This window comes from Nanorana parkeri, unplaced genomic scaffold (genome assembly GCF_000935625.1).
Source record: "Nanorana parkeri isolate BGI_ZX_2015 unplaced genomic scaffold, ASM93562v1 scaffold428, whole genome shotgun sequence".
Lineage (NCBI taxonomy): Eukaryota > Metazoa > Chordata > Amphibia > Anura > Dicroglossidae > Nanorana > Nanorana parkeri.
This window is the reverse complement of record NW_017306696.1, coordinates 95,974-111,811: the sequence shown is the minus strand read 5'-3', so window position 1 is coordinate 111,811 and position 15,838 is coordinate 95,974. Positions and strand designations below refer to the sequence as shown.

Genomic DNA, 15,838 nt, shown 5'->3' with positions numbered 1-15,838 from the left:
AACCCCACACTATTGGACCGGACGAGTGCCCCTTCTCTCTGCCCTCAGCAGAACCCCACACTATTGGACCGGACGAGTGCCCCTTCTCTCTGCCCTCAGCAGAACCCCACACTATTGGACCGGACGAGTGCCCCTTCTCTCTGCCCTCAGCAGACACTTCCCTCGCCTCTTCACTAACTTGAAGGAAACCGTCCCACCGACTCCCTCAGCAGCCAATTTCCCCTTGTGTGGGAAGAACATTGCAGGCTACTCCTCCTACATCCTCTGGGTGGCACTGTGGAACCAAATCCTACCAAACTGCAAGTACTCAGTGTCATCTGTTTGAAATCTATATAACTGACTGCTTCAACACAGTTCCTTCCTATATGAGTTAATGACTGCATCTGTGTGTTAAGGTGCCCATACACTGCACGATTATCGTACGATAAACGTATGCGATCGGTTTTTCGTACGATAATCGAGCAGTGTGAACGGAGACGTGCGACCGTACTGTACGGTCGCATGTCTTCTGTCGAACCAGCATGTTTGAAAACCAGCCGGGAATCGTACGATTCTCGGCTGGTTAGAACGGTGCTCGGAAGATAAATGCTGAACGGGCCGGTGTGCGCACACTGCCCGTTCAGCATTGCGGTCATCGGAAGCCCGCCCCTCAGGGGGGTGGGCTTGCGATGATCGAGAGTACGATCTGCCTGTCCAAGATAGGCAGATCGTACGTTTTTTTAATCCCTTTACAACCATGCGATGGTTGTAGAGTGTATGGCCACCTTTAGAAACCAGACAGGGCTATTCCTCTCATTCAACCCTCAGTTATATGTAAGGATTACCTCGAACTGCCAGACTATTGTTGCATAGCTTAACTTAACATTAACCTGCTGAGGCTGCTACCACTCATCACTGACTGTATGCAATTGCTTCAATTATATTTGAAACTCGCCTTGAACCTTCAAACGCCATACTCTCCACACATCCCTACCTTATATGAAGCTGAGATCCGCATAACCTCGGACCAGGTGGGCCTGGTGTATTACAACTGCTTTGTAAAGGTGGCCATACACTTTACAACCCTCGCAAGACTTGTGTCTTGCGAGGGTTGTAAAGTAATTTAAAAAACGTACAACCTGCCCATCTTGGACAGGCAGATCGTACTTGCGATGACTGCAATGAGGGGCGGGCTTCCGATGACTGCAAACGGGCAGTTGTCGAACAAGCAGGCCACCAACTCGCCAAGAATCGTACGAGTCCCGGCGGGTTTTCCAGCCTGCTTGTTCGACGGAAGACGCGCGAGCGTACAGTAGAAACGGTCGCACGCCTTCCATACACTTTGCGATTATCGTACGATCGCAGGATTTCCCGCGATTCTCGTACGATAATCGTGCAGTGTATGGGCACCTTTAGATTCTTTAGCACAGAAATATATTACAACGTATTTCTTTGCTGAAATGTATCAGACTTCTGATGGTCTGAGAATGATCAGAAGCCTTTAGTGAGATCCTGTCATGGTGTCAGGATCAGGCACTAAGGCTATTATTGGCTGTTCCTAAGTTTTGTTTTGTTAAGTGTAAAAAATATTAAAAAAAATAAAAATTTACAAATTAAAAATAATATATTTTTATACTATAATATAAAAAATTAACCCCTTAAAATTTGTTTTTCACCCTGAGTAAAAAAATTGATTTAACCCCCCATGACAGCGTTCTTCAGAGGTATGTCTCTGTCCCTAAGTGTGACAGTGACAGTTAGTGACACTTAATGACATTGACATTGTAGGCCACCTAACCACTATTAGTTTTTAGAGATAAAAAATTAAATGTTAGCTTTTAGTTTTAGGCTGAAAAGTACAGAACAATTTCAGAAAAATCCTAGGGATGTGAGGTGTTTCTAAATAATACATTAATTTATTTTAATGCATTTTTTTTAGCTGTGCTATTTTTTTTTTTTTAAATAACCAAAAACTGGGGAAACAGTGTTTTTCCTCTTTTTGTTCTATGTTATTCATACTAAGTGAGGGGTTAGGCACACATATGTGATATAAATATATATCCCTATCTGTCCCCTAAAAAACTATATATAATATGTGTGGGTGCACTTAGTAAGAAACCCAGATAGCAAGGATAACTTGCCACAAACTTGTGGCAGGGTTAAATTGTAATTCTTGTTAAATTTAACATAGTTCATAGTTCTAGCCGACCTGTGACAATGAGACTGTCACAGGTCGGCTCAGTAGATCAGGAATATCGGGAGGTGAGCGAACACATACCGGCGTTCGCTCACTTCTCGATCCTGTCACAGCCGTGACAGGGGAGGGACTGGATTCCCCCCTCCCGATCCTCCAGCGCTGACTGGCGGAACGGACAGGGGAGGGGGCGGGTACAGTTGGCTCTGCCTCTAGATAAGCAGAGCCAGCTGTCACTCACGCAGCTGGGCGGATCCAGACAATTGTCAGGATCCGCTTCAGCTGCGGCATCTCAGTATAGCTCACGGTATACTGAGCTTAGGGTGACGGGAGGATGCTAGTTTGTGTCCTCCCGTTACCCTAAGGAGAACTATGGGGAAAAGCCCTAACCCCATAGTTCTCCTTTAACTTGCTGCCTCATTCACACACAACGCAAGCGCAAAATTGTATATTGCATATATACGAGCGTATATGTGTGCACTATTTGCAATCCCAGAATGCATCATTCGTAATAGAAATGTTAATGAAGTGTACGCGCGTATATGTGCCTAAATACGCTACCCAGACAGCTCGGTTCCATTCTGTTTTTGCGCATTTTTACGCTACGCAAATATACGGCTCCATACGCGGGTATGTGTATAGAGCCATTTATTTGTATATGGTACAATACGCACATGCGCACGTATATGCGTGGCAGTGTGAATGAGGCCGTAGACTTGCAGAACACATGCAGCACAAGTTCTAGTTGACACTTTTTGAATTTGTAGCAAATTTGCTTGGCAAGTCTACAGCAAGAGTCCTGCAGGTCTTAGCAAGAGCTCTGAAAGTGTACAGCACTTTTACAAAGCACGCTGATCTGGAGACTTGCAATGCAGACCTGCTGTAATTGTGCAACAAAATTGTGAAGCTTGGCAAGTCTAGCAATAGTTTAGCAATTGATTTTCAAACTTGCAGCTCAATTTCTTGCTATCTGGGAAGTATATTACTGCCATGGAAGAATCACACAGTAAAAATGTAAAAAGTGCTTCAGTCATTAAAGAACAGAAACGGAAAAAAAAGCTGTCATGAAGAGGTTAAAGGTCACAAGGTAGCTACTCCTTTATGCATTTCGCTCCCTTTTGAAGGGCTTCTTTTTTTGGGCATTTCTTTTTACTATATCCAACTTTTGGGAATTCATAGCCTTATGATCTTTCTTTGTAGGCTCTTCAGGGGAAACTAACTCCTGAATGGGTTATCATCTGCATTTTCAGTGCGCACTGTTTTGAGTTCAGTGCTGTGTTGTCCTCCTCCTGCATCTGTGGCCATATATCCAAGCAAGATTACTTTCTTTGTGTTTGGTGTTCTTTGATTTTCTTTGTTTTGAAGATGTATGTTTCTTTTGAAATATATACACAGTGTGATATTGAATGAATACTCAATATCATGTTGATTATGTATATAATAGATGGATACTAGGTATTTGTTTAATCATGTAGAGCATCCATCTAGCCATCCCTCCTGAAGAAGCCCCTTCAATGGGAGCGAAACGCATAGAGGAGTAGTTACCTTGTGGTGATATCTGGACCGCAATCTACTACAGCCTACATATGAACCTAAGTAGTAATTTACACTATAAATAGGCCAGTATCTTATTCCCAGGTAGTTCATTGTGGATGCAAATAGGGATGCTCAGAATATAAGGATGGACACTTGTATGTAATTTAAACATGATTTTGCTATACATGTTTTAATGATGTGATTCAATTAAATAAAAATAGTGTTTATTCATACAAGTGGTGTCTTTCTAAATATATTGGCTTACTAATTTGTATTGAGATTGTAGTATATCACTGGAGCAAGCTCGTAGCTGTGGCTGCTTTACAATTCACACATGGACAATGGGGAACAAACGTAGCCACCCCCCAGAAGGAAGGACGGTGTCGGCACCAATTAAGAGATGATTTGAGCATATACAGCTGAGTGATACACAAATATTGTACAGTGTTATTAATAGTTGGGGTACTTGAATGTATTTTTAAGATTTAACTCCTGAGTTTAGTGTCACTTTAACTAATTCAAAGTAAGTGTGTTACTTTCGCAATTGCTTGTGCTGGTTAAAAAAATTGAACCACATAATGAAGCCCATGACACGCTGCATGTAGAGTAAAGCAAAGCAGCGACGCACGGATGTTCTCATACAGTGTATAAGAGTAGCTGAGTGCGGCCAGATGTAAGATTTTATCTTCAGCCAATCGGCTCTCGCATAACAATTCAATGGACATCGCATCATGATACGCGGGTTTATATGCGCAAGCCGATTGGCTGAAAATTAAAATTTTCATCTCGGCACCCTCAGTAATGCGAGCTCTCGCAAGCTGACGCGTTGGAGTGAAAATTGCAAGACACACTGCTCGCGAAGGTCCATGCGCCATCGCAACCCTTTGCTTTGCACTGTTTCGTGTTGTCAGGGTCTATCCCTGACTTAACAGCAGCATTCTGACTTGGCTGCCATTTTACTCACCTGTGATTCCTCCTTTGCTTGAGCAGACTCTGTAACGTTGCTCACTAGTTCCAGGCTCCCTCTTATAGCCAAACAGGAGAGCATCATCTGAGAGAGCCAGATGGGAGTTTCCTGTCTGAGTGATGTCACCCCACTCACTATATAAACCAGTCCAGTCTGCTGCTCTGAGTATTCTGATTCTGTGTATGACCCGATCCTGGCTGATCTGTGCTCCTGATCTGGCTTGTACGACTACCCAATCCGTCTCCTGACCTTGGCTTTTTCCGGTTTATGATTTTTGCTTGCTCCTGTGGACACGTTTCTTAATAAATATGTGCTCTGACACACGTGCAGTGTGTCACAGGCTTCACTGTTTTGTTATAAGAGCAACAGCATTGATATTTCCCTTTTAGAAGTTAGAAGCATTAGAAGTTCATCATGACAACCTCATGATCTCTTTTATTGCAATTGCATGCTTTCCTGAAATATAAAGTTATACTTTGCAAAGTATTGTTTTATAAACATTCATTCACATATCTGTGATTTATCTTTTTATCTTTTAAAAGGAATACCTGGATCAAGACTTTCATCCTACAGAATTTACAGGACTTGTTACCCAGCTACATGATCATGAGCCATCCAATTTTGTATTTGTCTCCTTCCTTGAAAAAGGTCTCTTTCATCAGCTGTGCAAGCCACTACCTGGAGGTACATTTTTAGGCCATTTATATTTCATTACATTAGAGAATTATATTTACTGTATGTGTATATACCTTCATTAGGTATACTTATTCACTAATACAAATTGTCAAATAGCAAGTCATGTGGTTGCAACTTATTTCAAAAGTCATGCAGACATGGTCAAGAGTCGACCTAAATTTGCAGTATAAAATACACTCCATTACATTCCACTCAAACACAAAACAATTTCCCAATTTTATATAAAAGAAGTAAATAGAATAGTGTCTGCAACCCCCCTCTGCCAATCCCTGCACTAGCTTCCAATAGCCCAAAGGTTAAAATTAAAAATATTAACCACTTCCCGGCCGGCTGTTGTAAAAAAAACGGCCGGCCAGGAGCTCTCTAGATCTGAGCGGGAAATGCCCGATATTTGAAAACAGGCAGCGATGCCCGTTAATATACAAGCGATCCGCTGGGTATAGAGTCGGCGGATCGCTTGTATGAGGTCCCCGGATGGGCCCCCCGGCTCCGCTGTGCCCAATGAGAGTCCGGGACCAGCATAGTGCCTCTGTCACAGGGGCCTCCCTTCGCTCCCCTCTCCGCTGTCAGAATGCGGAAGTGATGTATTACATCACTTCCACATTCTTGTGTCACTCTCCAGCTTCAGATGCTGGAGAGAAGCTGAGGAAGCAGATCTCTGCTTCTTCAGGGGGGGTCTTAGGTGACAGGGGTCTTGGAGACCCCTGATGTCTCCATAAAGAGGACCTGTCACATATTTTGCTATCGCATAAAGGGGTTTTCTTAGCCCCCTATGTGATAGCAATAAAGTTATGTGTTTTTCGGGGTGGCGCTTGCTCACCCCCCCTCCCTTCCCCGCCCTGCCAGGCTGCTGCCCGGATTAAGGGTCTGGTATGGGAGGTCCCCATTTTTTTCTTTTTGTGGTGTTGGGGTTCCTCCTTTAAAATTCCTACCAGATGTTAAGGGTCTGGCATGAATTGCACACTGCATTTTGTTTAGTTTTTTACATCAGGGGTCCCTCATAACATTCCTACCAGACATAAAGGGTCTGGTAAGAATTGGGGGGGACCCCACGCTGTTATTTTTTTTTTTATTTCTGACACCTCAAACAAAACAAAAGTAAACTTGTAATTACACTTTTCTGCAACGAAAATGATCATTTAACTCATCTGAACCCGAATGCCGAAACGCATTGACTTTCAGACCCGAAAAACAAAATAACGAAACGTAAAAAACCTAAACAATTTTTTTGCCAGCTTGCATGTCTAGTTTATGTGCATTTGTATATCATATGCATAGCGGCCCATGTCCACTTCTGTTCCTTATTAGCTGCTCCACCAGTAAGAAATAACCTAATTTGCATAAGAAACCACTCATAAGCTGGCCATACACCTATAGATTGTCTGCAGATTTTCTATGGTCAGGTGGAAAAAGTGCAACAGAATCCTCCATCTACGCTAAGAGGGAGATTCCTCCATCCACACAGTTTAGCGTAGATGGAGGAATTTGTTGCACTTTTTCCACCTGACCATAGAAAATCTGCAGATAATCTATAGGTGAATGGCCAGCTATAGTGTGATTTATTATTCTGTATTGAAATAAATTAAGGTCTAACTACTACATGTGCATTCCCTATGGGGAGATCTTTTAGGTTATTTAAGTAAGGAATAATATTGCTCTATGAGCTGTTTCTGCCATTACTGAGTTCATTAATGACAATAAAAGAGCAAATCACAATCTGTTTGTATTATGTTGTATATATTTGGTTTGTATGCTTAGATGATATTTAGTTAGACCACTGTATTTTGCTCACCCTAATTTGGGGCAATCAGTGTAATTTGTATACAGTGGCTATAGTGTGTTAACAGATTGGGTGGGATTGGGTGGGATAGTGTGGAAGTAGGTTTAGTTCATTTATTTACCCATTGTTATGCCATGAAATCTCATGGGGGGGAAAAAAGTATCTCCCTGCACATGTTTTATTAAGCAAGATAATGTTGGGCCTTCTATCCAAACAGGAATACCTTTTTCATATGCTCTTACTCTTTAATACTAATTAAAACTATTGAAATTAGCATTAGCAATTAGTGAAACACTGACTGACTGTTTTTAATAATAATAAATGCCTGATTGAATGTAGTAGTAATAGTAGTTTGGAAAAAAGTTTTTAGTAATGTATAGCCAGAGCATTGTACATTTGTGTCCCTTTTTCTTATCATTCAGACACTACAAAATTTCCAGACACTGTAATGGAATTGTTGGTTCTGATACTGGCAAACTTATTTGCAAGATCATATTTGGCACCAAGCAGGCGTTCACCTGAGGATGCATTTAATCAGTCAAAGGTAAGGAAATAAAATATATCTAACTTATAGCACACCTTCTGTCTACAGAATGTGGCAATGAACAATTTGACTACAACAGTGCATTTGCCTGTTGCAGTTGGAGACATTACGGTAGTTTGCATTCAGAGCTGGCGCCGGTGCAGAGAGCTAGATGCAGTGTTATGACTCCGTGTAATGTCAGACCTGCCCCCTGTTCTGTGAGTCTAAGCCGCATTTTGTTATGTGAGCCCTGTCATGTACCCTCTCTGGAGCATCTCGCATCGGCCACTGTGTGTAGTGAGAGGATCGTTTATTGTGTCTCTGAACTCTCTCTTTTGTTCCTAGCTGCCAGTATGGGGAAGAAGGGGGGAATGGCGAGATTGAGAGAAAGTGTGTGTGTTGGGAGGCTGGCTTGTTCACACTAGCTCCAATGCGTTCCAGCATGATTAGCTGCTGGAAAGCACTGGATCGCGTCTAGGTAGATTCATTTTAAGAGATGGAGGAATAAAGGGGTTATTTGTAATTAATTACATCTGCCCCTTTAGGGATAGCAAGAGGATATAGGGCAAGTCTACATCGATTGGCTGATTGAATGTGTATTGTATTGTGGGTGCATTCACCCAAGGAGCGACTCTGGAGGAGTATACCCAGTGGAGAATTGCTTACTGGATGTCTGTGTACAAGACCGGACTGGAGCTAACACCGGTGTGGTATCTGATGCGGTGTGGAAAAAGTAACTAGTGGGATTAGCAGTTTTATTATTATCAGCATTGTCTTCAATGATTCCATGGTGACCACATTGTATATTTATCCAGATAGGCGCTCTCAGCTCCACACCCCTGACGAAGTTAAAAATGACGTAACATACGTAGGGTGGAGCCTGATATCGCTGTGGGCTGGCAGAGAGGCGGGGGAGAGAGGCATGTTGACCTCCCATTGCAGCCAAGTTCTGTGTTGTGATTTTATGCATTTTATGTGAGTAGCTCCTTTTAATAAACGCTTTGTTCTTTGTGAGCGGTGAGCACTATGAATTACCTTTTTTGCCTTATACATGGTGGCTGTAGTATAAAAAGGAGACTGGGAGAAGAGAGGTCCGACAGCTAATTTTGACCTGCTTTCGATCCTAACGCTGAAGTATGCCTGAGCTGTTGTGACTAATTTGGAGTATCATCCCGCCCTGGATCAAACCTGAAGGGGATTAGAGTTCAGGACCTTGTTCATAGGTCTTTTAACTTGGTGAGCTGCATAGAGGAGGGTGTTCACGGCATTGGTGGTGGCATCTCATGAATTGAGGATAATTGCGCAAGTGAAGGCATGGTGAGCACCACGAGGATAGCATAAGTGGAGGAATGGTGGGAACCACAAATTAAATTTCACTGCGGATGGTTTATTTGGGACTCGTAATTAGTTTTTTTTGTAAATGAATTCAAGTGATTCACTGTATTATTTTGCACTATTAAGCAATTGTTTTGCACTTTGTAATTAGTAGAAATATAGCACAGTATTAATAGTTTCTTTGGATTATTTTTACTGTCGAGGTATGTACATTAGAACGTGGATGAGCTCAGCCAGCAGACACCTGTTTTATTTTCCATGCTGCTGGCCGTGGAGGAGCAGTGTTGCAACCTGTTGAATCTACCTGTATTTTCGCTGTTATAATGGAGAAATAGGTCTGTTGGTTAGTACAGCCAAGCTGGCTAATATTTGTTTAGATATGGTGTCTACTAAAGTCTGCTGTCACACATAGACCATCTTTTTTGTCAGGTTACACTTAAAGAATATTGTATGTGATAACGCACTCAGTTCTGAGTCCTGAAATTAATAATGAGGAAATGGGTGGACACTGACAGTATAATTGAAAGAAAACTATTTTGTGTTATAAATATGTCAAACACCATTTATCATTTCCAGTATTTTAATATGTTAATATTTATATATATATATATATATCATAGACTAAACCATTGACTAGAAGCCAATATTAGCTTCACAAAATTGAGATCACAAAACTGAAATAGAGATAATTTTGTTACTGTAGATAAAATTTCTCTAATTCAATATCGATGCTAACACATTATAACCAAATGGTTACATTACATGTCAGGTATATGTCTAACATAAATTGCTTACAGAGAGATTCAAATCTATACCACTAATTTGGAAATTCTTTGGTCTAAGTGATGTTCAGCCTTGGTCAATTTAGGGACAGAAGTTTACGTTCTCTTCTCGTCTTCCTTTTGTTGTTTGTTCAGTCTCGTTCCCTTAGACTTCCCTTCTCCCAAATTTCTCTAAGCTTTTATCACCCAAAATTTTGTGAGGTCAGGTACTGATGTTGGGCGAGAAGGCCTGGTTCGCAGTCTCCGCTCTAATTAATCCCAAAGGTGTTCTATCGGGTTGAGGTCAGGACTCTGTGCAGGCCAGTCAAGTTGCTTCACCCCAAACTCGCTCATCCATGTCTCAATGGAGCTTGCTTTGGGCACTGGGGCGCAGTCATGTTGGAACAGGAAGGGGCCATCCCCAAACTGTTCCCACAAAGTTGGGAGCATGAAATTGTCCACAATGTCTTGGTATGCTGATGCCTTAAGACAGGGGTAGCCAAACTCCGGCCCTCCAGCTGTGGTGGAACTACAAATCCCATGAGGCATTGCAAGATTCTCACAGCCACAGACATGATTTCTGGAGAGAGATACCTCATGGGATTTGTAGTTTCACCACAGCTGGAGGGGCCGGAGTTTGGCTACCCATGCCTTAAGAGTTCCTTCACTGGAACTAAGGGGCCAAGCCCAACCCCTGAAAAAAAACCCCACACCATAATCCCCCCTCCACCAAACTTTACACTTGGCACAATGCAGTTAGGCAAGTACCGTTCTCCTGGCAACCGCCAAACCTAGACACGTCCATCGGATTGCCAGACAGAAGTGGGATTCATCACTCCAGAGAACACAGTCCAGTGGTGCCATGCTTTACACCACTTCATCCAACGCTTTGCATTGCACTTGGTGATGTAAGGCTTGGATGCAGCTGCCCGGCCATGGAAACCAATTCCATGAAGTTGTCTATGCACTGTTGTTGTGCCAATCTGAAGGCCACATGAAGTTTGGAGGTCTGTAGCTATTGACTCTGCAGACAGTTAGCGACATCTGTGCGACGAGTGAGGGAGATCGCGTCGAGGAGTAGAGCAGCGGCGTGCGCGGCTTCAGCGTCCTGTGCGGTGGGCGTGGCTTACGCGGCCCGTGCCGTGGGCATGGCAGCCGCAGCGTGTGATGTGTGGCTCAGGCCGCATGTGGAGCCCGGATCAGCCCCGAACAGGCAAATCAATCGATAGCCGACGAATCGACGATCGAAAACGTTGCCAACGTTTTCAATCGTCGATTTTAATCGACTAAATTGATTAACTGTTGCAGCTCTACTGTGCACTTAAGCATGCGCTGACCCCGCTCTGTCATTTTACATGGCCTACCACTTCGTGGCTGAGTTGCTGTTGTTCCCAGTTGTTTCCACTTTGTTATAATACCACTAACAGTTGACCGTCGAATATTTAGTAGCAAGGAAGTTTCACGGAACACCTGAATCCGATGATTTGGAGGGGTGTCCCAATACTTTTGATAATATAGTGTATATCTTTTTAATAGCAATGGAAATAAAAATCCAGCCACCCATACTAATTAATTAAAATCAACTTTTATAAATAAAAGGAATTGTACTCCTTATAAGAATACATTATGGTTGACTATTACTAATAAAACAATATCCAACTCAATGTTTAATCCACTAGGCTTCAATATGTCTAAATGAAAAATCCATTTAGTTTAATTTCTGGAAATCATCCTAGTTAAGTTGTTAGTGCCCCTCTAGTGGCCGTAAATTCTATCTACTCCATAAAATGTCATAACCACAACTTTGTTATGAACTTCTTTAAAATGTCTGGATACACCATGATGGTTGAAGCCATTTTTTTATATGTTCACTAATACAAACTCTCAATTCCCTAGTTGTTCTACCGATATATTGGAAGCCACATGGACATTCCAATACATAGGTTACATAAGATGTGTGGCAGGATATAAATTATTTTATTTCATAATGTCTACCATTTGAAATGGAGGTAAAATGTATCCTCCTTTTTGTTAATATACTTTTTTTGTCATCCTGCAACCTATGCAATTTTTACATGGATAAAAGCCTACACTTCCAAAGAATATGGGGGTTGGATGATATAAGCGGACCCAGAATTCTATCCCTTTTCAAAATACCCCAATGTTTATTCATAATCTTTTCGAAATCTTTAATCTGAGCAGTATAATCCATAACACAGGATAATTATTATTGAACCGATCTTTCTTTTTTATCAACAAATGTTCTCTTTTTTTAACCCCCATACTGTGTCTCTAGCTTATTTCACTCGTTTAGTATTGTTGCCCTTTTTTCTTTAAATCTTTCCTCTAAAATTGACGTCGGTCTATTATATTCATTTTCCTCTGTACAATTCCTTCTTAGCCTCACATATTTGCCTTTGGGAATATTTTCTACCCATTCGGGGTGATGGCAACTTCCCCGTGGTATATATCCATTTCTGTTGTGTTCTTAAAATACGTATTGGTACATATTTTTCAAATGCTTTAAAAAATATTAAGATCCAAAAATTGTACCATTTTTATCATCCACATGTTTAGTAAATTTTAACCCGTAGGGATTTTGATCAATTTCTTCTAAAAATTCAATGAATGTCATTGATAAAGCATTTCCTGTATTAAAGAGTTGGTCTAAACTAGGGATGCACCGATACCACTTTTTTAAGGCCAAGTATGAGTACCAATACTTTTTTTCAAGTTCTCGCCGATACCAATTACCGATACTTTTTCTTAAAGGGACAGGTCACATTTTTTCTAAAGCAATACAAAATCATGATTTTAGGTCAGTTTCTTAATATTATGAAGAACATGAACACTCTGTAGTGTGGCACAGCTATATCCAATTCTGCATACCTGGCTTTATATTATAAGAACTTTATAATATAAAGCCAGGTATGCAGAATTGGATACAGCTGTTCCACACTATACAATAATACACTGTTCTGGACTGTGTCTGGGCATGTGGTAATCTATTTTCCCCACTAGGGGGATACAAGCCTTAGCAATGGCATGATAAATATTAATTTAATTATTCAATGTCTTTTTTTTAATATTATAAATGTTATAATATTTAAAAAAAGACATTGAATAATGAAATTAATATTTATCATGCCATTGCTAACTAAGGCTTGTATCCCCCTAGTGGTCAAAATAGATGAGCACATGTCCAGACTGCAGACCAGAACACAGTGTGGCACAGCTACAGCCAATTCTGTATAACTGGCTTTATATTATTATTACATTTTCTTATAATATAAAGCCAGGTATGCAGAATTGGATATAGCTGTGCCACACTGTGTTCTGGTCTGCAGTCTGGACATGTGCTCATCTATTTTGACCACTAGGGGGATACAAGCCTTAGTTAGCAATATCTACATAGTTATTTTCTTTTTTTTAAATAATATATGCCGGTAAACAGCATTTTTGTACCCAGCCCCATGAGGTGCAGCAGTACTAACCTGCTGTGTCGTCTTCTCCGTCTGCTTCAGCCACTCCGTGTCACAGCCTAGTCATCTGCTCCATTCTGACCTCTTCTCCCGCTGATTGGCCGATTGGATGATGACAGGCTTCCTCACCAGTCACTCCTGACTGGTGAGGAAGCCTGTCAATCATCCAATCGGCCAATCAGCGGGAGAAGAGATCAGAATGGAGCAGATGACTAGGCTGTGACATCTGCTCTATTCTGACCTCTTCTCCCGCTGATTGGCCGATTGGATGATGACAGGCTTCCTCACCAGTCACTCCTGACTGGTGAGGAAGCCTGTCAATCATCCAATCGGCCAATCAGCGGGAGAAGAGGTCAGAATGGAGCAGATGACAGAGGAGGTCGCGGCCATCTTGCTTCATTGAAGACGCGATGGAGGTCCTGTGTGCGGCGGATTCGGGTCCCTGAAGATGGCGGACGTGGCACAGGTACTCGTTTTATGTATCTGAGTATTTGCACGAGTACTCATGCAAATACTCGGTATCGCCGCTGATACCGATGCTTGTATTGGTATCGGTGCATCCCTAGTCTAAACCCTTTAAAAATATGTTGTTCTTCCCACTGGGCCATGACAATGTTTGCTATGCTCGGAGCAAACTTGGCTCCCATTGCCACTCTGGTTTGTACAAAAATTGTGGTGGAATCAGCTTTTATCCATTATTACCACCCCTCCCTCTTTATCCGCTGATCTGATGTTCTTCTTTTTTTTTTTTTTTTCTAAACCTTTTTTTATTCCATTTTTTAATAAACAATTTATCCCTTTTCTCAATTCTTAGCTCCCTGATGTATTTTTCTATGATACCCTTAAAGGTCTCTACATAATGATTAGAATTACTTTTAGGGTTAATAGTAGATTTATTCCTAAGGCCCCGTTCACATATAGCGACTTATCGCGCGATTTCCGCCGCGATATGGCGCATTTTTGCCGCGCGATATCGCGAGAAGTCGCCGGCCAATGCTATTCAATGGAGCTGTCTTAACTCCATGTCGCGGTCGCAAGTCGCTTCTACCGGACCCTTTTTTCGGCGGATTTTGCGCGATTTTGCTTTTTTTCTATGGAGCCCGACGGAGAAGGTCACGCTACCGCCGCTGGAACGTCGCCCCGAAAGTCGCGCTATCCCGGCCGCTGCAAAGGTATGTCGCTACATGTGAACGGGGTCTAAGGGAAGTGTGCTTATATCCTTCAGCTGGAATTCCTAAGTAAGCTTTGTTGTTCGGGCCTGGTAAGGATAAAAAATATTGTTTTAAATTGATATTTCTAATGAATTTATTTAAATCCTATATATAAATTTAATTTTATTTAAATTTCTTACTGGGGAAAATTTTTATCCTAAATCTAGAACTTTTTCTTCATCTGATGTTAACTTGATGGAACTGATGTTAAAAAACCCTTTTCCCAACACCCCCTTCTGCTTTGAAAACCTCGTCCCCCTCTGTTTCTTTGAGGCGCCTGTCCGTAATTCTCCCATCCCCTGTTGTACTCCCTCTTCCCATTCCATCCCCCTCCTCTCTCGTGGTATCTGTGGAGGTACTGGGGAGTGGGGGGGTCTCCATCCCCCTCCCTCTTCCTGGGGGGTGATCGTGGAAACCTCCCCAGAAAAAATTCCTATTATTATTATATGGGGCCGGACCGTTTCTTGAGTTCTCTTCCCATCTCATATTTTCCTCCATTAATGAATGGTATCTCTGTGAGGTTGGTATATTGAACTCCAATTTTTCTACTTTTTTATATTGTGATTGGGACACTTAACTCTACCCCTCTCTCTACGTAATTCCCAGAACCCTGCTCCAATCTCCTCATCAACCCCCTCCTGTATCTGTTCCCTTTTTCTCTTTTATATATGGGTTTCCAATGTACTACCAACCTATTAACCATTTCCTCATTGATGTCAATCTCCATTTGTCTCACTCTCATTGCTATTGCAGCTCAATAATTCCTCCTCATTGTTCTGCCATTTGTAGACTTTAGAATATTAATAGTCTAATGTATCCCGTAAATGTTTTTTTTAATTTTTTTTTTTATTTCTTGATCCCTCTTTTTCAGAAAAGTTTCCAAACCCTCTGATTTTTTTTTTATTTTTTTACTATATTCTCCCAATCCCGCCAATGGTTCTTATTTTTGTTTCAATGTACAAATCTTTGCTTCTATCAACTCCTAGTTTTCTTTTCTTTCTGTTAATAATTCTAATAGTTTATCCTCACAATGTCTAAAAAAAAATGCTGCCAATTCTCTGAGACTCCTCTTAAGACCATCATTTGGTGGGACATCCCAACGTAAACTTCTCGGTGTAATCCTTTCTTTTAAATACCTCTCATGTGAGACAATGTCCCACCATAACATTAACTTTCTCTAGTGTGTGCTTGAGTTGTTTAAAATTTGTTTTGTGAATCACCATCACATTCTTTATTAGTGTTAAAAATGTCCTCTAAATTAACATCCCTTTGGTGTACAAAATTGAAAATATCCATAGCTGTGAATAATATATAGAAAGAATCTACAAAAGCAACTTCAGGAAAAAAAAATTAAATATATATATATATATATAT

The 15,838-nt window shown here is 41.4% G+C and overlaps 1 protein-coding gene across 1 annotated transcript in view; it reads left to right on the top strand.

Moving 5' to 3' along the window:
• The window catches only part of LOC108789891 (probable ATP-dependent RNA helicase DDX60-like), a 131,487-nt gene that overhangs the window by 104,502 nt on the left and 11,147 nt on the right, over positions 1-15,838 (top strand). The window contains exons 32-33 of the mRNA XM_018560032.1: positions 5,219-5,360; positions 7,575-7,696. Of these exons, the coding sequence (XP_018415534.1) occupies positions 5,219-5,360; positions 7,575-7,696 (264 nt within the window). The remainder of the gene's footprint in view (positions 1-5,218; positions 5,361-7,574; positions 7,697-15,838) is intronic.